Source organism: Carlito syrichta, unplaced genomic scaffold, assembly GCF_000164805.1.
Source record: "Carlito syrichta isolate Samal-C Ts95f unplaced genomic scaffold, Tarsius_syrichta-2.0.1 Scaffold304708, whole genome shotgun sequence".
In the NCBI taxonomy this organism is placed as follows: domain Eukaryota; kingdom Metazoa; phylum Chordata; class Mammalia; order Primates; family Tarsiidae; genus Carlito; species Carlito syrichta.
Genome location: NW_007248804.1, coordinates 525,994 through 547,894, shown reverse-complemented (window position 1 = coordinate 547,894; position 21,901 = coordinate 525,994). Strand labels below are relative to the sequence as shown.

Genomic DNA, 21,901 nt, shown 5'->3' with positions numbered 1-21,901 from the left:
ATCCCAGAATTTTGGGAGGCTGAGGGGAGAGGATTGCCTGAGCCCAGGGATTCGAAACCAGCCCGGGCAACTTAGCGAGACCTTGTCTCTACAATAAATCAAGAAAAAAAATTAGCTGGGTGTGGTGGCACACACCTGTAGTTCCAGCTACTTGGAAGGCTGAGGTGGAAGGATCACCTAAGTCCAGCAGGTCAAGGTTGTGGTGGCCGTGAGCGTGCCACTGCACTCCAGTCTGGGCGACAGAGTGAGACTCCTACTCCAAAAAAAAAAAAGAAAGAAAGAAAGAAAAGAGGAACTAAGTCCAGACAGGGCCTCAGTAGATTTTGTGTCTGCAGCAATACTCAGGCACCCATCACTGTGCTTGCAAGACCACAGGATTTCTGGATAGGAAAAAGAATGGGTCTCCTCCTTAGCAAACAGGTCATGGGTTTGATCACAAGTCAGAGGACCTTTGCACTTTAGGTATCTGTATAGGCCCGTCAGTCTAGGCAACTGAGCTCATCTATTAAGGAAACCAGTCCTACTTCGAGCACATTCTTGCTTGATGAAGTCCTATGTGGTCACAGTGAACTTTTTTGACCCTGAATACCATTTACCACAAATGATCAGGAGACCCTAGAATCCATTTTGTGGCTTCAGTTTGGGGTTGGGGAGGGGAGGACAGCCAGCGGTCTCTGGACTCCAAGATTTATAGGCTGTGGTCAAGGGATGTGGCAGCCTGGGCTGTGCTGGGTGTAGAGAACCAGCCAGCCTCAGCAATCCTTCAAACACTCTGAGTTCTGCTCCCACTCAGAACTTAGCTCTTTGTTATTAAAAAGTTCAGTCTTGTGAAATGAAAGTGGTGTCAAGTTTTCTGTCACTGGTCTACTTATTGAAAAATTATAGGCCAAGTGTGGTGGCTCATGCCTATAATCCTAACATTTTGGGAGGCCAAGGTGAGAGGACTGCCTGAGCCCAGGGTTCAAAACCAGCCTGAGCAACTTTGTGAGACCTCATCTCTACAATAAATCAAGAAAAATTAGCGAAGCATGATGGTGCACACCTGTAGTTCTACCTATTTGGAAGGATGAGGTGGAAGGATCACCTGAGCCCAGCAGATCGAGGTTGCTGTGGCTGTGAGTATGCCACTGCACTCCAGCCTGGGTGACAAAGTAAGACTACAACACAAAAAAAATATGCCCCACTAGTTCCCTGAAAGAGCTAAGATACCTGTAGTCTGATTAAAAAGTTTCTTGCAGTTAGTCCCTATGTGCAGAAAACCTGATTGTGAAAATGAAACTAAGGAGGTGGACACTTTCAGTGGCATCATTTCTTCCTCAGGAGCTTGGTTTTCAGCTTTAAGATGAGGGAGGAGGGCCAAGTGGGCAGTGTGCCCCTCCTGGCCATGATACTGGGAGAGACTGGGTCCCTTCTTTCTAAACTCTCGTTCTTTCCCCTTTTTCCCCTTACTGACCTTGAGATCAAAGTGAGCAATTTTCTTCGTATGAAGGTAGTTCACTCCATCCAGGATCTGCTTAATGAAGCTGGTGGCCTCCTCCTCACTCAGTGACTCCTTCTGTGCCAGGAAATCGAAGAGCTCTCCTCCAGACACTCTGTAAGATACCAGTGGAAGGGTCTAAGCCCAGTTAGCTCTGCATGTCACGAGGCCAGGCTGATGGGTACAACCTCTGAACCTGACCCCCCTGTATGGCAAAATCCCCCTTGCCCATGTCTGGGGCTTTCTATAAGTAGTACCAAGGACTGACTTTACTTCTGTTTACTGTGTTCTTTCTTTGGGATCACGTGGGCAGGAATCACCATGAAAGTATTGCCAGAGGGGCCTCTGCTCACAATCTAGGTCCAGGTCCCTGGTTACCCTGGATATATATGAACCTCTTCCATCTCTACAACTGAGGTGACAGAGGACAGAAATAAGACTGTGAGATGTTTGTGTTCCTCCAAAACTCTTATTTTGAGATCCTAACCCACATTGGGAAGGGATTAGATCATGAAGATACAGTCTTTAGAAGTGAGATTAGGATTAGTGCCCTTATAAAAGAAACCCAAGAGGGCTCATTCATCCCTTCTACCACGTGAAGTTACAGTGAGAAGAAAGCCATTGATGAGGACATGAGTCCTTATTGACAATGAATCTGCCAGTGCCTTGATCTTGGACTTCCTAGTCTCCAAAACCATGAGAAATACATTTCTGCCATTTCTTAGCCACCCAGTTTATGATATTTTGTTATATGCCAGCCTAAATGGATTAAGAGAGGAAATTGGTACCAAGAGTGGGGTGCAATCATGACAAATACCTAAAAATGTGTAAGCAGATTTGGAACTGGCTAACAAGTGGAAGCTGGAAGAGTTTTGAGGTGCAGGCTAGAAAAAGTCTATATTTTCATGAATGGATAATAAAGGGTGATTCTGAGGAGGGCTCAGAAGGAGAGGAGGAGATTCTCAATCTTCTTACAGAATGCTGAGTGGTTGTGAAGAGAATATTAGTAGAAACAGGGACAGTAAGGGTCATTATGATGAGGTCTCATATGGAAATGAGGAACCTGTTATTAGTCATTGGAGAAAAAATCATTCTTGTCATGAAGGAGCAGACAACATGGCTGAATTGCATTTGTGTCCTAGTGCTTTGCAGAGGGCAGAATTTGTGAGTGATAAAATTGGATACTTGGTTGAGGAAATTTTTAAGCAAACTGTTGAGGTTGTGGCCTGGTATCCCTTGACTGCTTACAGTAAACTGTGAAAAGAGAGAAATGATTTTTTAAATGATGGGATTGTTAACTGAAAAGGAAGAAAAACAAAAGTTTGAAAATTTTTCAGTCTGTTCATATAGGCAAGAATGAAAAAAAAAATCTGTCTAGAGAGGCCAGTGGTATGGCCAAGCACCCTTTGATAAGGAGATTAATAAGAATCATCCATCTCAAGGGAAGCCAGGTGTGACTCATCAAGACAATAGGGAGATTAGTCAGCCATCTAAGCTGAAGCCAAGAATTATTGTCCAAGACAATAAAGGAATAATTGTGAAATCATTTCAGAGACCAGGGGAATGCAGGGGGTTCCCCTCCCATCGCAGGCCCATAGTGCCAGGGCCTAGGGGACAGAATGATACCGAAGGAGAGGCCTCCACTGCCCAGTGCTGCCTCACATTGTGGGCTTTGCTCCCCAAACTCTGCTGCCACACTCCTCAGCCATGTCATACCAGGTGCAGTTCCCAGAAGGCAACAGTGCGAAATGATGTGTACTAAACCTGGTGGGTGTGTGGCTGCCTCCACCTGGGTTCCAAAGGTTGTACTGAAGAGCTGGGGGATCCCTGGGCAGAGATCTGCTTTGGTGCAGGGCCAACGTAGATAGCACCCACTAGAACAATGCCAAGCACAGCAGTGGGGGTAGGGCTTTCCTGAGACTCCACATCAGTTGAGTCACTGGGGTACAATTACAGGAGAGCCATACGCAGACCATGAAAGCTGTGGCATGGCACACATATGCCCAGCAAAGTCATGGGGCTTCACCCCAATAAACCTGGAGGGCAGAGCATGGAGCCAAAGCTTAGTCTCAGGTTTTGGACTAGCTTAGAATCTGTCATTCCTTTCTTCTTTCCCATTTCTCTCTTTTGGAGTGGGAATGTCTACACTGTGCCTGTTCCACCATTGCATTTTGGAAGCACACAACACGCTTGATGTCACAGGTTCACAGCTGAAGAGCAATTTGCCTCAGAAAGAATCATACTTTGAGCCTCACCCACATCTCATATGGATATTTAGATAAGACTTTGGACTTTAATCTTTGGAGCTACGCTGGGTGTGGTGGCTCATGCCCATAATCCCAGTACTTAGGGAGTCTGAGGCAAGAGGATTGCCTGAGCTCAGGGACTTGAGACCAGCATGGGCAACATGGCAAGATCGCATCTCTATAATAGATTAAAAAAAAAAATTAGTGCAGCATGGTGGCACATGCCTATAGTTCCAGTTACTTGGAAAGCTGAGGTGGAAGGATAGCCTGAGCCCAGCAGGTTGAGGCTGCAGTAGCTGTGAGCCTGCCACTGCACTTCAGCCTGGGTGACAGTGAGACTTTGACTCTAAAATAACATAACATAACATAACACAACATAACATAACATAACATAATAAACTTTGGAACTGATGCTGGAATGAGTGAAGACTTTTGGCGCTATTGGGATGGCATTAATGTATCACATTCGAGAAGGACATGAACTTTGGGGGAAGGAGGAAGAAGGGATAGAATGCTATTGTCAGAATGAACTAAGATGCCAAAGAGGAACAAACACTGGGTCAGAAAACAGAGGCCTGGATTCCATTCTGGCCTAGTCATTGACCTTGGACAACTCATTTCCTTTCCCCAAGGAGGCCTTGGTTTCCTCACCTGCAAAATGAGCAGACTGGGCAAGATGGCCCCTAACATCCCTTTTCTTTCTTTCTTTTTTTTTTTTTTTTTGAGTTGGAGTCTCACTCTGTCGCCCAGACTGGAGTGCAATGGCCGCTCCCGGCCACTGCAGCCTCAACCTGCTGGGCTCCGGCGATCCTTCCGTCTCAGCCTTCCAAGTAGCCGGAATTACAGGCATGTGCTACCACGCCCGGCTGATTTTTTGACCAAAGCGCTGGGATTACAGACTGAGCCACCGAGCCCGGCTTACTTTTGACTTTTAATACTACTTTTTTCACACTTTACACTCCTGCACCCTACAGTTGATGTGACCATGGGGTGACAACCATAGGATACAAGACCCACAGGTTGAATGAAGACCTACTGGGCAAAAAGAATCTCCTGGGATGTAGGGTTGCCAGATAAAATAGTTATCTACTTGTTAAATCTGGCAACTCTACTGGGCCTGTTTATCCTCTGACAGATGCTGAGATCTCCAGCCAGTATGTGCTTCTCTGGGGCAGGGACACTGCCAAGGGTCACACAGGAAAAGATCTCAGGAAATTGATCTGAGCCAAGGGATCCAGGACCTTGGGATCACCTGGAGAACGTGTTTAAAATGCAGATTCCTGGCCAGGCTTGGTGGCTCAGCCTGTAATCCCAGCACTTTGGGAGGCCGAGGCGAGTGGACTGCCTGAGCCCACAGGTTTGAGACCCTCCTGGGCAACTTGGCGAGACCTCATCTCTACAATAAATAAAAAATTAGCTGGGCAAGGTAGCATGTGCCTGTAGTTCCAGCTACTTGGAAGGCTGAGGCGGAAGGATAGCCAGAGCCCATCAGGTCGAGGCTGCGGTGGCCAGGAGCATGCCACTACACTCCAACCTGGTGATAGAGTGAGACTCCAACGCAAAAAAAATTTTTTAAAAATGCAGATTCATAGGTCCCACCACAGACCTTAACAAATTAGGTTCTCCTGCAGTAAGTCCTTGGAGCCTGTATTTTTACAATAACAACAATATAATAGTAATTAATATTCATTGAACACTGATTCTCTGTTACATGCTTTAGGCACGTTATCTCATTTAATTATCACAATACCTTAGGAGCTAAGGACTATATATTTTTTATTTCACAGTGGAAGAAATAGAGGCTCAGAGAGGTTAAGCAACTTATCCACAGTCACGTAGCTAGTAAGTAGTAGAGTCAGAATTCAAACCCAAGCAGAATGACTCTCAATCACTGTACCATACTAATGACCCTTATAAGGCCAGACTGGCTCAGATGACTCTTAATATGGCCAGAATGGCTCTGTCCCAGCTTTGGGACTCACTCCCTGCCACCTAGTCCATCCTAAATAAAGAGCATCAAAATATTATTTTCTCTTTTCTTAAAAACTGTTCAGAAGCACACCTAGACCCACTCAATAATCTTATAAATAAAAAAGTATAATCTTATAAATAAAAAATAGAACAATTGGGCATGACACAATGCAACAGAAAATACACAGAAACACTTATGATATACTATGACATAAAAAATGGAACCTAGGTCAGGTGCGGTGGCTCACGACTGTAATACCAGTACTCTGGGAGGCCAAGGCAGGAGGACCACTTGAGGCCAGGAGCTCAAGACCAGCCTGGACAACACAGTAAGATCCTTTCCCTTCAAAAAAAAATTAAAAATTAGTTGGGCATGGGGACATGTAGCTATAGTCCCAGCTACATGGGAAGTTGAGGTGGGAGGATCATTTGAGCCCAGAAGCTGGATGCTGGGGTGGGCTATGAATGCCCCACTGAACTCCAGCCTGGGCAACAGAATGAGACACTGTCTGTAAAAAAAAAAAAAAAAGAAAGAAAGAAAAGAAAAAGAAAAAAATTAAACCTGTTTGGCATTATCAACAGAACTTTCTGCGGTGATGAGAATGTTCCATCTCAAGGGGTAACCACTAGTCACATGTGGTTACTGAGAAATTGAAATATGACTAGTGTGACTGAGGAACTGAACTTTAAGTTGTAGTTAATTTAAGTAAATTCTAGTTTTAAAACTGAAATGGTATAAAATGTTTTCTAAGAAATAAACTTTATTGTTTTGGTAGGCTTGCATTTCATTTTAACCGCTATATTGTATATGAGTCAAGCTGTGCTATCTCTGATTGGATTTTGAGGACTTCTATGAAAAAAAGAATGTCAAATATACTATTAATAATCTTTTATATTGATTATATGTTAAAATGGTAATACTTTGTATATATTGGGTTATATAAAACATTATTAAAATCAATTCATGAGCCGGGCTCGGTGGCTCAGCCTGTAATCCCATGCCTTGGGAGGCCGAGGTGAGTGAATTGCCTGAGCCCGTGGGTTTGAGACCCGCCTGGGCAACTTGGCAAGACCTCATCTCTACAATAAATCAAAAAAATTAGCCAGGCGTGGTAGCACGCACCTGTAGTTCCAGCTACTTGGAAGGCTGAGGCAGAAGGATTGCCAGAGCCCAGCAGGTCGAGGCTGCGGTGGCCGGCAGTGGCCACTGCACTCCATTCTGAGTGACAGAGTGAGACACCAACTCAAAAAAAAAAAAAAAAAAATCAATTCATGGGCCGAGCCCTGTGGCTTAGCTGGTAATCCCAGAACTTTGGGAGACCGAGACGAGTGGATTGTCTGAGTCCAGGGGTTTGAGACCCACCCAGGCAACTTGGCAAGACCTCATCTCTACAATAAATCAAAAAAATTTAGCTGGGCATGGTAGCATGTGTTTGTAGTTCCAGCTACTTGGAAGGCTGAGGTGGAGGAACCACCTTAGCCCAGCAGGGCAATGCTGAAGTGACCCTGAGTGTGCCAATACACTCCAGCTTGGGCGACAGAGTGAGACTCCAACTAAAAAAAAAAATCAATTCATTTCTTTCTTTTTGTTTATTCAATGTGGCTACGAGAAAACGTAAAACTACATACGTGGTTCATATAACACTTCTACTGGAGAGTCCCAGTAGGAAGGGCATCTGCTCTAGACTGAACTGCTAGTTCACAGGAAATACAGGGGACAGAGAAACGGGTTAAAGAACACCATGAGGAAAGAATAAGTCTAATCCAGACTGAGATCATCAGGGCAAGTGACCTAGCTTTTCCAACATTCAATGGCATCAAGAAAGAGGGAGGGAAAGAGAGAAGGAAGATCATGAAGGGGGTAAGAATAGGCTAAGATGGCACATTTGAGTGCTCTGTCTGCAGCTGCAGTGCCCCTCGCTCAGAATGAGGTGAGTGTGTTGGGGACAAGGTTGGTACACTCTTTCTTAGTGACTCATGGGTGAGGCCATACTGTGCCCCACCCCCCACCCCCACACTAGTCTCCACCTGGGGCAGGTGCTGGAACCTGGAACAACCTTCAGCTGCTGAAGGAGTGACCATGAGTCTGCTTTGCAAGCTGAGTCAAAGGGCCAGGACAGTGGCTCCATCCTCCCTCAACAAAGACTCAACCTTTACCTTGGGGTGAGGCAGGTGAGAGTTCTCAGGCTCAGCTTTTCTTCTTGTGAAACAAGAGTGAGGGAAAAAAAAGGTCTCATCACCTCCTTCCGGGTGGGGGTGGGAGTGGGAGAACATGTGATGCAATGTTGGACAAGTGCTGTGGGAGCCTTGATAAAGTCCTTGATGTAACTACCATGCACCGTATCATTGTCAAGGGTGGCAGTGGTGGAAAAGTTCATTTGAAGCTTGCTGCTGATGCAATGTGCTTTCCCAAACATTCCCTCATTTGAGCTTCATTTCCACCTTGAGTGGCAGACAGAACCTCTATTCCATTTCTCAACTGAGAAAACTGAGGCTCCAAGAGAATAAGCAACCAGTCCATGATCACACAGCTAGGAAGCGGCAGAGACAGCATGTAGACCTAGATCTTCTCAGCCCTGGTCTACCACATGTCCCTCTTACCACAGTACCTGCACATTATAAAGCCTGAGTTGCTGATACAAAAGGGAATGCCTCAAAGCCACCCCAGGTACTGGGTGGTCCTCCGACATCCCTGTTCAACTGCATCATGCTCTCATCCCACTGGGCTTCATTATTTGTCTGTCTCTCCCCAACTAGATTATTTTTGCTTCCACAGCACCTATTCTGAGAAAGACATTCAATAGAAGTTGGTGAACAAAAAACAAAGGAAATAAATAAAACATTAAAAATATCAACATGACATAGAATATTCTATATCACATAGACAGTGAAGCCTTGGCATTTTTAAGAGACCTGTTCAGAGCCCTCTGCAAATTTTCAAATCCACAGTGCCCCTCTGAAGCACACAGAACCCAGCCCCACCCTTGCCATTCACACTCCCAGGGCCTCCCAGCCCATGCCAGGTTGTGTGAGGTTGTGACCTCGGCAAGTCATTAAATAAATAATAATGCTGGGTAGGCTCAGTGGTTCATGCTTACAATCCCAGCACTTAGGGAGGCTGAGGCAGGAGGATTGCTTGAGCCCAGGAGTTAAAGAACAGCCTGGGCATCATAGTGAGATCTTGTCTCCACAGAAAATAAGAAAAAAAATCAACTGGGTGTGGTGGCGTGTGCCTGTAGTCCCAGCTACTCAGGAGGCTAAGGTTGGAGGATCACTGGAGTCCAGGAGTTTGAGGCTGCAGTGAGCCGTGAGCATGCTGCTGCACTCCAGCCTGGGTGACAGAGTGAGACCCTGACTCAAAACAATAATAACAGCAATAATAATAACAATAATCATCATCATCCTACCATTCCTACCTTAAATAAAGTACTGCATAAATGTAATGACAAACATCATCATTATAAAGGGGATGTATCCTGCTCCCCAAAACCACTGACATGAAGACCCAAGCTGAGTGAGGACTTTGGGGGACTGTAATCAGCCATCTGTTTGAAGATATGATCTGAGTAGGAGACCCTAGTGAGATGTGGTCTCTTTGGGATGAAGGGAACAGTCACTACGGCCCTTGGAATCTCCCCCAGAGACTCAGAAAGGTGGGAGGTTGATGGCCAGCCCGGGGTAACTGTCCAAACCCTGGACACCCAGGCTGGGGGGACATTCACATTAATGCCTGGTCACCTCTTTTCACAGCCCAGTCAAGGAGCCTGGGTTTTGTTTCTTTTTTCCCAATGTAGTTTCTACCAAGGGCTCCTAGCTCTAAGACCCTTGCCCTGGAGTCATTGCCCGTGTCCTTCCAAGTGTGTTCTTCCTTCTCACATCCCTAATTTCTTTAGCTTTAAGAAGAAATTAAAATCTAACAGCCTGGCTTCTTCTTGTCCAGCATTCCCAGGATCATCCCCTTCCTACTAATCTGACCTTGTCTCCTTCCTCCCTGTAGGTTGGTCTGCCTGTGGAAATGCTTTGAAGACTCTTCGCGGAATATGTGCGTCAAGGACCCATGGAAGCAGCCATGGGAGAAGACTGCTGCCGGAGTGGCCAGGCCCCAGGCAGCTGGACTCCATCTGGGGAACTGGCAGCATTGCGGCTACCCTGGAGTACTCCTGCCAGGCCGTTCGCTGGGGTATCACTTTTCTCAGGCTTGGAGCTGAGCAAGCCCCAGAGGAGTCAAGGTTCTGCCATGGGAGGCCTGCCCAACCCCCACAAGACAGGCTTACATTTTTCAGGGCAAGCCCCCATATGTGATGTGAATTAATCTACTGAGATTTTAAGCATATTTCTTTATACCACACAGAAGTCAACTTACATGGACAACTAAATCCTTCCCAACCCTGCCTTCAACAGCCATGACTGGAGGCAACTACTCTTAGGAGGTCACAGATGAGATAATAACAACTGAAAGAGACTTATATCAGGCTGGGCATGTGCTTTTAGTACTGGCCATATTAGCAGAAAGCAAGAGGGAGCCCTGTCCCAGACAACGGCTGCTGAGATGGGCAGTGGAATCAGGGCAGACTCACACAAAGCCTGCAACCAAGCAGGTTTCAACTGAGTGGATGGACAGGACAAATCCACTAACCAGGGGTCCCCAACCCCCAGGTCACAAACTGGTACTCCACAGCAGGAGACGAGGGGCAGATGAATGGAGTGCTGTCTCCTGTCAGATCAGTGGCAGCATTAAAATCTCATAGGAGCGAGACCCTGCTGTGAATTACACATGCGAGGGACCTGGATTGTGTTTCCTTATGAGAATCAAAAGCCTGAGGATTCTCCCAAACCCCCAGGCCGTGGAAAACTTTTCTTCCACGGAACCATTCCCTAATGCCAAAAAAGACTGGGGACTGCTACACTAACCTATTAGGGTACAATGAAGACCAGGGAACCCAAGACTCCTGATCAGGCCAACAGGAGGCATCAAATCTAAGCCCAAAAGCCCATAAACTCCTCTCCTAGGGGAGGTCCTTCCTCTCAAACCCCAGTCACACATGGTTTAGGCATAGTCTTAGCAAGTTTGGGTTTTTTACTCTCATAATTCCTCAGCACTCCATAGACAGCACCCTGAGAGCAATGAGACAGACTACAAGTGAAAGAGGGCACGGAAACCATGAGCAGAGAGAACTCAACAAGCACAGTGGCCCAAGCAAGAAACAGAGCACAGCGTGACAGCTGATGTTATGGATGATGCACCTGAGTTCACAAGAAGAGGGCATGAGCCGGGCTCGGTGGCTCAGCTTGTAATCCCGCGCCTTTGGGAGGCTGAGGTGAGTGGATTGCCTGAGCCCGCGGGTTCGAGACCCGCCTGGGCAGCGAGACCTCATCTCTACAAGAAATCAAAAATCAGCCGGGTGTGGTAGCACGCGCCTGTAGTTCCAGCTACTTGGAAGGCTGAGGCGGAAGGATCGCTGGAGCCCAGCAGGTCGAGGCTGCGGTGGCCAGGAATGGCCACTGCACTCCAGTCTGGGCAACAGAGTGAGACTCCAACTCAAAAAAAAAAAAAACAAAAAGAAGAAGGAGAGGGCATGAAACTATTGCCTGGCTGTGAGCCCTGCTGGGAGAAATAGCGACATCTCAAGCCCGGGCGCAGTGGCTCACGCCTATAAACCCAGCACTTTGGAAGGCCGAGGTGGGAGGAATGCTTGAGCCCAGGAGTTCAAGACTGGCCTGGGCAACATAGTGAGACCTCGTTTCTCCAAAAATAAGTATCCCATAGTCCAATGCCTGGGGTTCTACATGTACGAAGAAGCAGGCAATTTCTCCCAACAATTAAAGAAATGCCAATTAAAATGACAGCAAAGTATCACTATACAACTATAAAGGTCAATAAATAATGAAACATGTTTTAAAACAAATAGCCCAGGGCTGGCAGGACCACACCGGCAAATAAGAACGCTCCTATGTTGTGGTGGTACCGGTTAACCAATACCATCCTTTGAAAGTGAGGAAGCTGCCGGGCTCGGTGACTCAGCCTGTAATCCCGCGCCTTTGGGAGGCTGAGGTGAGTGGATTGCCTGAGCCCGCGGTTCGAGACCCGCCTGGGCAGCAAGACCTCATCTCTACCATAAATCAAAAAATTAGCTGGGCGTGGTAGCGCGCGCCTGTAATTCCGGCTACTCAGAAGGCTGAGGCAGAAGGATCGCCGGATCGAGGCTGCGGTGGCCGGGAGTGGCCACTGCACTCCAGTCTGGGCGACAGAGTGAGATTCCAACTCAAAAAAAAGAAAGTGAGGAAGCCAATAGTTCTAAAAATGTCAGTCTTTGATCTAGTCATACCACTCCTGTGGCTCTGAGCTCAATCCTGGGGGAGAAAATGAAAGAATTAATTCAAAAGAAAAGGGGAAAGTCATAGGAAGAAAGTTGTTCTATTAGTAAAATTAGTAATGGTCAAAAGCTGGGGAATAAAAACCCAGTGTCCAACAACAGGAGAACTATGGCTTGAATGTTTATCCCCTCTGTAACTTACGTTGAGACTTAATCCTCAATGTGGCAGTGTTGAGAGGTGGGGCCTTTAAGGGGTGACTGGGTCATAAGGGCTCTACCCTCATGGATGGATGAATCCATTCGTGAGTTAATGGATTCATGTCTTATCATGGGAGTGGGACTGGCTAAGAAAAATGAAGAAGAGAGACCTGAGCTAGCATGCTCAACCCCCTTGCCGTGTGATGCCCTGCACCACCTAGGCACTCTGCAGAAGCGGTTCCTCCATCTTGGACTTCTCAACCTTCCCACCAGTCTTGTGTGAGGGTCAGGCAGGTACAGGCAGCAACTAGTCCAACTGGCCAAGAGATCCATGGGAGAAACATGCAGGACACTGGGAGCTGGAGAAGGGGAGGGCATGGGCAATCATATGCATTTCAATGTTGAGATGGAGAATTTAAGAAGTAAATACAAGAAATCAATTCCAGCCGGGTGTGGTGGCTCACGCCTGTAATCCTAGCACTTTGGGAGGCAGAGGCAAGAGGATTACCTGAGCTCAGAGGTTTGAGAACAGCCTGATCAACATGGCAAGACCTCATCTCTATAATAAATAAAAAAAGTCAGCCAGGCCATGGTGGCGTATGCCTGTGATTCCAGCTACTTGGAAGGCTGAGGCGGAAGGATCACCTGAGCCCAGCAGGTCGAGGCCGTGGTGGCTGTGAGCATGCCACTGCATTCCAGCCTGGGTGACAGAATGAGACTCCAACTCAAAAAATAAAAATAAATTCCTTCTCTTTATAAATGACTAGTTTCAAGTATTCTGTTAGAAGCAACAGGAAATAGACTGAGACAAAGAAAATACTGTATGCAATTCAATAAAACATGGCAGTCAGTTAAAAGAGACAAGGCAATTTTTGGAATTAGATTAACTAGAGAAAGAAGTTAGGCAGGAAGCAATACTAGGACAATGTATACAAAGAGAAAAAGCTTGAGAGTAATCACAGAGAAACATAAATAGCTGTGTTAGTTTGCAGGGTTATTAATGTTCTGTCTTTTCAGTTCCTATTTAAGTTTATTTTATAATAGACTTTTAAAGAAGTGGCCTGGCCTTCCCAGCAAGGTACTTGTTACTCTCTGCTGGGAATCAGGATGCCAATTGTTGACCCTTAGCCCTAGAGCATGTCACACCTCGAGCTTTCCACATGTATGGCTGGCCACACTTGGGGAACCCCACCAGGCTTGTATGAGAGTCAGGCAGGTGCAGGCAGCAACTAGTCCAACTGGTCAAGAGGTCCATGGGAGGAACATAGAGGGCACTGGGAGCTGGAGAAGGAGAGCGCATAGGCAATTCTATGCACTTAAACATTGCGGTGGGTAACTTAAGAATCAAATGCAAGAGTATGCAAATGCCCATCTGCTACTTAAATCTATAGCCTGCCAATACCAGAGCACAGTTCTCAAATTAGAATGATCTCAAAGGTCAGGTGGCCCACCCGATCTGCAGACAAGATAAGGATGGCTGTCTGGTTTACAGATGAGATCTCAAGCTCAAAGGGTTGAGATGATTTATCCAAGTGCATAAAGTCAGGGATTACTGAGACAGATGCTACCATTCCCCTGCTAACCAGCAGATGTATACATGCTTATAAGGCTCAAAACATTCTTAATGCAGGGCTCTGCTTCTTGACTGGACATAGCGACTGTGACTTGTGCCACAGCCCAACTCAAACTCTACTGTCTGCCACAGTCCCACTTACCTGTTGTATATAGACACCTCTGGGAGGACACCATGGTGGCCAGCCAGCTCCTGGAGTCTTAGTCCTCCCTGACACCTCTCCAGGTTCCACTAAGCACTGTGAAGTCTTCCCCAGGTAGGCTAGCATTGCCTCACACTTCTAGCTCTCTGTACAAGCTGTGTGGACTCAAGTTATGGCCCCACCACTTCCTGGATATGGCATCCTGCAAGTGACCTGGCCTCTCAGTGTTCCTGTCTATAAAATGGGGATAATACAAGTCTCTAAGTGCTAGCATTGTGACAAGGATTTTAATCCTCTATTGCCTTAATACATGAAGGTAGCAGAAATACTCAGTACAGTGAACACTAATAAATCCTCTGTATTGGTAAGACATTCTCCTCATCATAGTCCTTGTAAAGACTGAACAAGACCGGACACGGTGGCTCATGCCTGTCATCCCAGCACTTTGGGAGGCCGAGGCGAGAGGATTGCCTGAGTCCCAGGAGTTTGAGACCAGCCTGGGCAACTTGGCAAGACCTCGTCTCTACAATAAATAAAAAAATCAGCTGGATGTGGTGGTGTGTGCCGGTAGTTCCAGCTACTTGGAAGGAAGGCTGAGAAGGAAGGCTCACCTGAGTCCTGCAGACTGAGGCTGCAGTGACCATGAGCATGCCATTGTACTCCAGTCTGTGTGGCAGAGTTAGACTCCGACTCAAAAAAAAAAGACTGAACAAGGTAACAAATAGCAGGCACCTAGAAAATGCCTGCCTAATGTAGAGCTCTCTAAATAATAGCCATCATTATAATAAAGGTGTCAAACACAGCACAAATGCAGTGGATTTTTCCCAGGAAGGAGTTGGAGAAGCGCTTCACAGAGCCCAGAGGATGTGTGTGCTTTTCTGCCTCATAGATCAGCTTTCTCCCTGACAGCCTCCCCTGTCCTCCTCCCTACTTTCTGCCCCCTCCTTCCCTCCCACAGGCCCCACCAGCCAGGGTATGACCCCAGGGCAGTCATTTCTTCCCTTTGATACCTAGGGATCACCCTCTGCCCCTGCTATTCAGCAAAAACATCCCTCCTTTGTCTCAATTTCAGGAGGATGGAGGTAACTGAGACAGAGGGAAACTGCCCGCCACTGCCTTCATCTCCTCCAGGCAGAGCTTAGATCTTGTGGCTGCTACCACTGAGGCCTGTGGCTGGAGTTTCTAATGCCTTGCCTGCCATTGCCGCCCCCCGTGGGTCCTCCTGGGCCCCTCACTCACAGCTCAAGGATGAGCACCACGTCGGTGCGGTTCTCGTAGACGTCGTGCAGCGTGATGATGTTGGGGTGCAGCACCTGCCGCAGGATGCTCACCTCCCGCTCGATCTCCTCCCGGCTCACGCCCCGCCGGCTAGCCCGGTTCTGGCGCTTCTTGATGAACTTGGCCGCATACTCCAGCCCCGTGCTCTTTTCTCGACACTTCTTCACAATGGCAAACTGGCCGCTGCAGCAACACAGACCCATGGGATAAGGACTCTGCTGTTAGCTACCAGGACACACTAATTCAGTTATTCTGCAGGCATGGGACAAATGATGCCCCTGGCCAGCACCCCCACCTTGCTGACAATGCATGACTGAGACAGGGCGAGTACAGGGCTTTCCTTCTGTTCCTATGAATTTTTTACCTCTTACTAGGAATGAATGATAGTATTGTTACTCCCAGGGTACAGAGGTGACTACTGAGACCCTTGAAGGGTTATTGATCAGGATGACACAGTCTTATTATTGCAAACCCTCAGCCAGAACCCAATGAAGTCACAATGTCCGCAAGCAGACTGGGTTGGTGGGTGTTAGGGTAACACTCTCAGCAGGCCTCCAGAATGTTAGGTCAGGTCCGCTGGGAGTGTGGGTTTCTGGTGTGCAATCCAATGTCACATGAAAGATGCAAAGAATTGCACAGAAGTTAGATTAGAAAATATAGTTTATCTAGAAAGCAAATGAGAGAGAGAGAAAGAGGAGATTCACCTCCCCAAGGTAGGGGAGGGGGCTGAAGTTTAAGAAAACATGGCCTAGTCATAGCTCAAAGAGCACATGGCCACACCATAGCTTAGCAAGGCAATGGACTGGCAATGGCGCCCAGTTGCACAGGGTTGAATGCTTTTAACCCTTCCCTCTGATGGGGGAAGGTCATTAAGGTGATCGGGTAGTGATCTGCTCCACATCTTCACGAAGGGACGGGAAAATGCAGTTACTGATGTCAAGTGATGGACAACAGGCAGATGGGTGGGTTAGTCACATGATTGCAGTCATGGTGGGGTTTATCTGTGTCACGTAGGTCACAAAGGGCTGATTAGGTTAACTTGGGGGGTTTAGGCCCAGAGGAGTTTTTTCCTGCAAGAGACTTGTTAGACATATGCAATTCACAAATTCCTTGACCAAAGGTGGTCATATTAACACTTTTATGACCAGCCAGCCAAAGGGTGATCTTTGATCTTCAGCCTTGACAAGAAACCTAAAAGTTTACAGCAGGTAGAGACTTTGGTGGACATGAGCATGATGCTGCACTCCACCCCCCCACCCCACCCCCACCCCAGAAAAAGGTAGTCTATTATCATTTCTACAGCTCTGTCCTTTTCTAGCATCTGATGGAGATTTGCCGAGGGGGTGGGGCAGGCTGCCAGCTTGGCCTGCAGCAGAATGTCTGAATGCTTCCTAAAACCTGCCTGCTGGAAATTTATTTTATCTATGTCTAACCTGTACTAGATTCAAAGTGTGTCTGGGGCAAAGTCTAAGCAAAAATGGCTATGTTAAGGCAAAAAGACTACACTAAACTAAGTTTATTCTAGTTTTCTATAGGTACCACCTTTCAGGGAAGATCCTGGCTTGGGTGGGGGCGGGGTGGTGGGGAGAGGCAGACTAACAAGGTTAATTATCACAGTGAGAGGGCATGGCATGAACACAGAGTTGTAGAGGTAGGAAACTGAGGCACAAGGAGAGGTCAAGTAACTCGTCTGAGGTCATCACAGAGTAATGGCAAAGCCATTAAGTCTGACACCCAACCAGCTGTCCACAAAACCTTTGAGATAGTTACAGGGATCCAGACCATGCTTAGTTCCCTGGGGGTGTCAGCACCCAGAGCTGGACCGGAAACTCTTTACTCCAGGGACAGGGACAGTAACCATGAAATGACGTCCATGCCAGAGCAGCAGGCAGCCCTGCACCAGCTTCCCTGTGTGCTCCCAGGGCAGCCCATCCCACATGGAAGGGCAACAACCTTAGGCTTTTCCATCTCAGTTCAGCAGAAGCAGATCTAAATCCCTGGAGACCTCCTGGTGGCCATCCCACCTGGAGATCCTCCCCTTCCCCTACTTCCAGTTTCTGCCATTGCCTCATGTTTTCACGCCCCCTAAAGACCCCACTGCTTGGGTAACTCAGCTTTATGGTTCAGTTTAGTGGCTTAATAAGGGATCACCAGACTCCAGACTTGGGATGTACTCTTAGTGGCTCTGGGATAAAAGCTATCCACAATGCCAACGCAGGGCTTGGCATTTCAGAGTCCCCATGACCTTTTCACAGCTGCTCTGAGTTCCTACTTGGCCGATGGGGAAAGCAAAGGCTAGGAGTTGTAAATTATGCACTTAGGCTTAGAGAGCACACAGGTGGCAGCTCAGGGCTTGACCTGGCATCCACATCCCTGGATATTCGCCCCAACCTCAGAAAATAACATTGCAAATGAATAACCCCATTATGAGAACAATCCTCAGTGAGAGTCTTCAAAATAACCTGAGTAGCAATAACAACAAACACATGAAGTTGAGCAAGCCAGGACTAGATAGCCCAACACTTACATAGTATCCTATGGCAACCGCCTTAGAGATATCACTAAACACAGATTCATGGATCTCTCCCTCCCCTCATCCTCCATTCACTCAACACTAGGCATCTGCTCTATGCTAGGTTCTGTGCTAGGCAGTAAGGGGTAGGGACCGGAAGGCACAGATAAGGAGTACAGACAGAAGTCCCTGGGGGCTGGGTTGGCAGGGAAGGCTTTGTGGAGCCAAATTTATATTCCATTGCCCACGAACTCTAAAGTGTCAGCTACTTGGGCTCCAAATATTGGCTCTGAGCTGTCCATACACTAGGGGCTAGTGCAGGTGAAATGAAGCCAGGCCTCCTGAAACCAGAGGGAACACATTCAGTGCAATCTCTAACACAGATGGTCACTTTGGGCCTCGGGGACATTGAGTCCTTAGAGGGTGCCAACAGACACTTGACCAAGCTTCCAGGTCCAGACAGCTGTGAGTCTCAGTATCAGGGCAGACACACTCCTCTCCTCTCCCTCCAACACCTCAAGGGGCCACTGGCAGGGCCTGGCATTGCAGAGTCCCCATGACCTTTTCACAGCCGCCCTGAGTTCTTACTTGGCTGATGGGGAAAGCAAAAGCTGAGGGTTGTAAACGATGTGCTTAGGCTTGGAGAACACACAGGTGGCAGTGCAGGGTTTGGCCTGGCTTTCACGTCCCGCAGTTCCCAGCCTTGGACTGTGTCAACAGCATTAGGACTTAAGAAGGGACTTTGAAAGGTAAAGCTAAACATTTCAGGTCACCTTGACCTTGCTTCCTCTTTGTCTAATGAGGGAAATAGAGGCATTTTTTTCTATATCACATGCCTGAGAAATTCCTCAAACTCTCAAAAAGCAAATGAGTGTTTGCTTTTCCTGCCTGAGTTTTCTCTGGGTGAGACAGCTGTGCTGTGAGAGGTGACTGGGGCAGGCTAACGTGCAGGCATCTCCCTCCTCCCCAGAAGGAGATATTTTGAGAGTGGGTGACTAAGAGCCGAATACCAGGCAACTGCTCATCTCGCCTCTCTTCACCCAGGAGGGGCAGGGAGCCTTTGGAGCACCAACACCTCTGGCTGGTCTCCCCCTCTACTTGGGATGTTTCCAGAAGAGTGGAGAACACCCTCCACGAGGCCGAGGCCCCAGGCTTCAAGGTCAGAAAAGACTGGCCTCAGGGACTCAGGCTATCACCTGGGGCAAGTCAATATCTCTTCTAAGCAACAGTTTCCTCATCTGTAAAATGAGAATCAGGATTTCCTGCTACAAGGCTGTGAAGAATCAGCAGGATTCCCTGCTACAATGCTGGAAATATAGAGGGTACCAAAAAAATGTATACACATTTCAAGAAGAAAAAAGCTATTAAAATTGTTAATATATATACCAATAGCAAAAGATGATTACAAGTCACGTTTGACTTCCGCATTTACAAAAGGTGTTCAAAGTGGTTACCATCAGCGTCCAGACACTCATGACAATGGCGAACGACTGCAGGACTTGTTGCTGTGCGAGGCCTCCTGGATCTTCCCTTGCACACATCATACACAAGACCATGCGTCTCAAATTTATCATGAATGTGTAGCATCGTTAGGCATATTGGAGGTTCTGTGGCATACGAATGCCTCCATTGTCATTGTACTTCCACAACGTTCTCAAATTTCAAAAACCACTTCAGAATTGCACTCCTTGAACGGAACGACAACCGTGCTTCCACCACTTTCGTTGACTATCCTGCCTGTCGTGTGGTGTCTCTAGCGTTCATTTGCTTAACGCCATCTTTCGAGCGAACGTCACACCACACATTGCTACCGTAAATTCAATCTAACTTCGAAAAGTAATACAAAGATAACATCTTCAAATGTGTATACATTTTTTGGCAGCCCCGGTATTTGTAAGTAGCTGATAAGTGGCTCCTGTGAAGGCTGAACAAGAGGTGCCCAGAGACATAAGCCACTAATTCAAATGGTCTGGAATGTATAGCCAGAAAATGAGTTTAATTTTGAAACCTCCCCCACCTTCGACCAATTGATTTCAGTGGGCATCCAGATGTGGGAATGTCTCTGTTTCAAGCAATAAGCCAACTCTTTTAATCCTAGAACAGTGGTTCTCAACCCTGGCTGCACACTGGATTCGCATGGGGGAATTTTAAAACGATCTGTGCTAGGTCTCACCCCCAGAGATTCCGATCTCCTGCATCTGGGCTGCAGCCTAGAGATGGGGATATTTAAACCCACTGGTGGATCTGATGTGCATCCAGGGCTGAGAACAACTGATGTATGACAGCTCTGTGATTATCTCCATATCATAGAGGAGGAAGCTGTACCACTGTTCTCATATTACTCCCTATTCTTTTCAGCACCACACTTCCCCATAGTTCTTTAATTTGGCCATTTAAGAAAGGGCAGAGAGAAAGGGAATCAGAGGGGAGGGGTTGCCTCTCCCATCAGCACAGTTTTTGCTTGAGGGAATCAACAATCTAACTGCTGTGATATAATTTGCAAATCAAGACAGAAGATTAGCCTAGTCTTTGAAGGATAACAAGAGTGAAAATTTGTAGTCAGACGCTCCCTGGCCACCATACCCACAGCAGATGCACAAAAGCAAGGTGGCCCTACAGTGCCCATCAGAGGGCACTTGCCAACCCAAGGGCAGGGGCAGACAGTGATGGCTTCCTGGACACCAGGAAGACGCCATAGCCAGAAGTTGAGACCCCACAGTGCAGAAGCCACCCACATAAGCTACGGGGTGTGTGTGTTGTGGGGGAGGAGGATGAGAAAGAGAGGTGAAAAGGTGGAAAGACAAAGTTACCCAGGGTGTCACCCAGGGAGGGAGCAGAGGAGAGTGATTCAACTTCTAATGGAGACCATTGCTAACACTAATTTAAAAATTCTGGGAATACTGGAACACTGGTACTCATATATGAAGCACATATATTCTTATTTCCTCTATAGCAACTGTCAATACCTAATCCATGATCCAAGGCAGCAAAGGGCTGGTGTCAGGTGACCCAATTCCTGGTCCTAAACTGCCATCAAAGCTTTATGGGCTTGGTCAATGAGCTGCCTTCTAGGTTTGCTTCTCCATCTACCACTTGAGGTCTCAGCTTAGAGAGGTTTCTCCCAGAAAGCTCCAAAGAACCTGCGACAACTCGAAACAGGAAGCCTTGGGTTCTAGTCCGAGTCCTACCACTAACCAACAACAACCCTGGGCAGTCTGTATAACTCCCTGGGCCTCAGGTTACTTCTCTGTCAAAGGGGGACGATAATACCTGCCTTGCCCACCACCCAGGGTTTTTTGGGAAATTATGAAATAATGTCTGAGAAAGTGCTTTAGCATCCAGCCTTGCAGGAAGGCATGAGGCATGAGTGGGTGGGAACTCTGTGCCCAAGGCAAGCTTGCAAAAAGGTCCCGTAAGACGATTTAGTGATAGACAGTAAATCCACAAGGCACAGAAATCACCTTTCCCACTTCTGCCAGCACATGTTCCTGCAATTATGTCGGGAACCCACCCTCTTCCCAGGCAGAGGGCCAGCTCCTCACTCACTCAGCACCTGGGAGGACAGAGTGGGACTGTGTAGAGATCAATGTCACTGGCAGGTGGACCTTATTCCAGCACTGGCAGGGCTTGGGGTGGCACCCACAAGTACTCTCCTGTTGTCTGCCCAGGAATCACATGAAAAGGAGTCCACCCAGTACAGCCTCACAGAGCTCAGAAATGCCCCCAGCTCCAGCTCTTAGGGTTAATGGAAGAGCCTGGCTCATTCCCCCAAAATTCTTCATGGTCAACAGAGAATAACCAGGGCCCGACCCAACTGTCACAACATGGGTTAGATTTTTATAACAATTGTGGACATTACAACATTTACATTCAGCTTTTTTCTTTACAAGTTAATTTCATATATTCTCTCTTTTAATATGTGTTGGTATCATCCTCAGTTCCATTTTACAGATTAAAAAACTTCAGGCTTAGACACTGCATTCCAGTCTGGGCGACAGAGTGAGACCCCAACTCGAAAATAACAACAAACAACAACAACAACAACAACAAAAACCCACTAAGGCTTAGAGAAGTCAAGTGACTTGGTAGTTAGGCCAAGCAGCAGAACTAGGACACAAACCCATGTTTACTGACTCCAGCTTCAGTGAAACTCTTGAGGTAATCAACCAGCAGTGGGATACCAAGTCGTG

General features: G+C 47.3%; 1 protein-coding gene across 2 annotated transcripts in view; it reads right to left on the bottom strand.

The window, feature by feature from the left end:
- DAPK2 (death associated protein kinase 2) overlaps positions 1–21,901 on the bottom strand; it is a 136,280-nt gene that overhangs the window by 49,477 nt on the left and 64,902 nt on the right. For both annotated transcript variants that reach the window (XM_008060716.1, XM_008060715.1), the window contains exons 2-3: positions 15,161–15,382; positions 1,454–1,592 (exon numbers count right to left, since the gene is read on the bottom strand). In XM_008060716.1, coding sequence (XP_008058907.1) covers positions 1,454–1,592; positions 15,161–15,382 — 361 coding nt within the window. The remainder of the gene's footprint in view (positions 1–1,453; positions 1,593–15,160; positions 15,383–21,901) is intronic.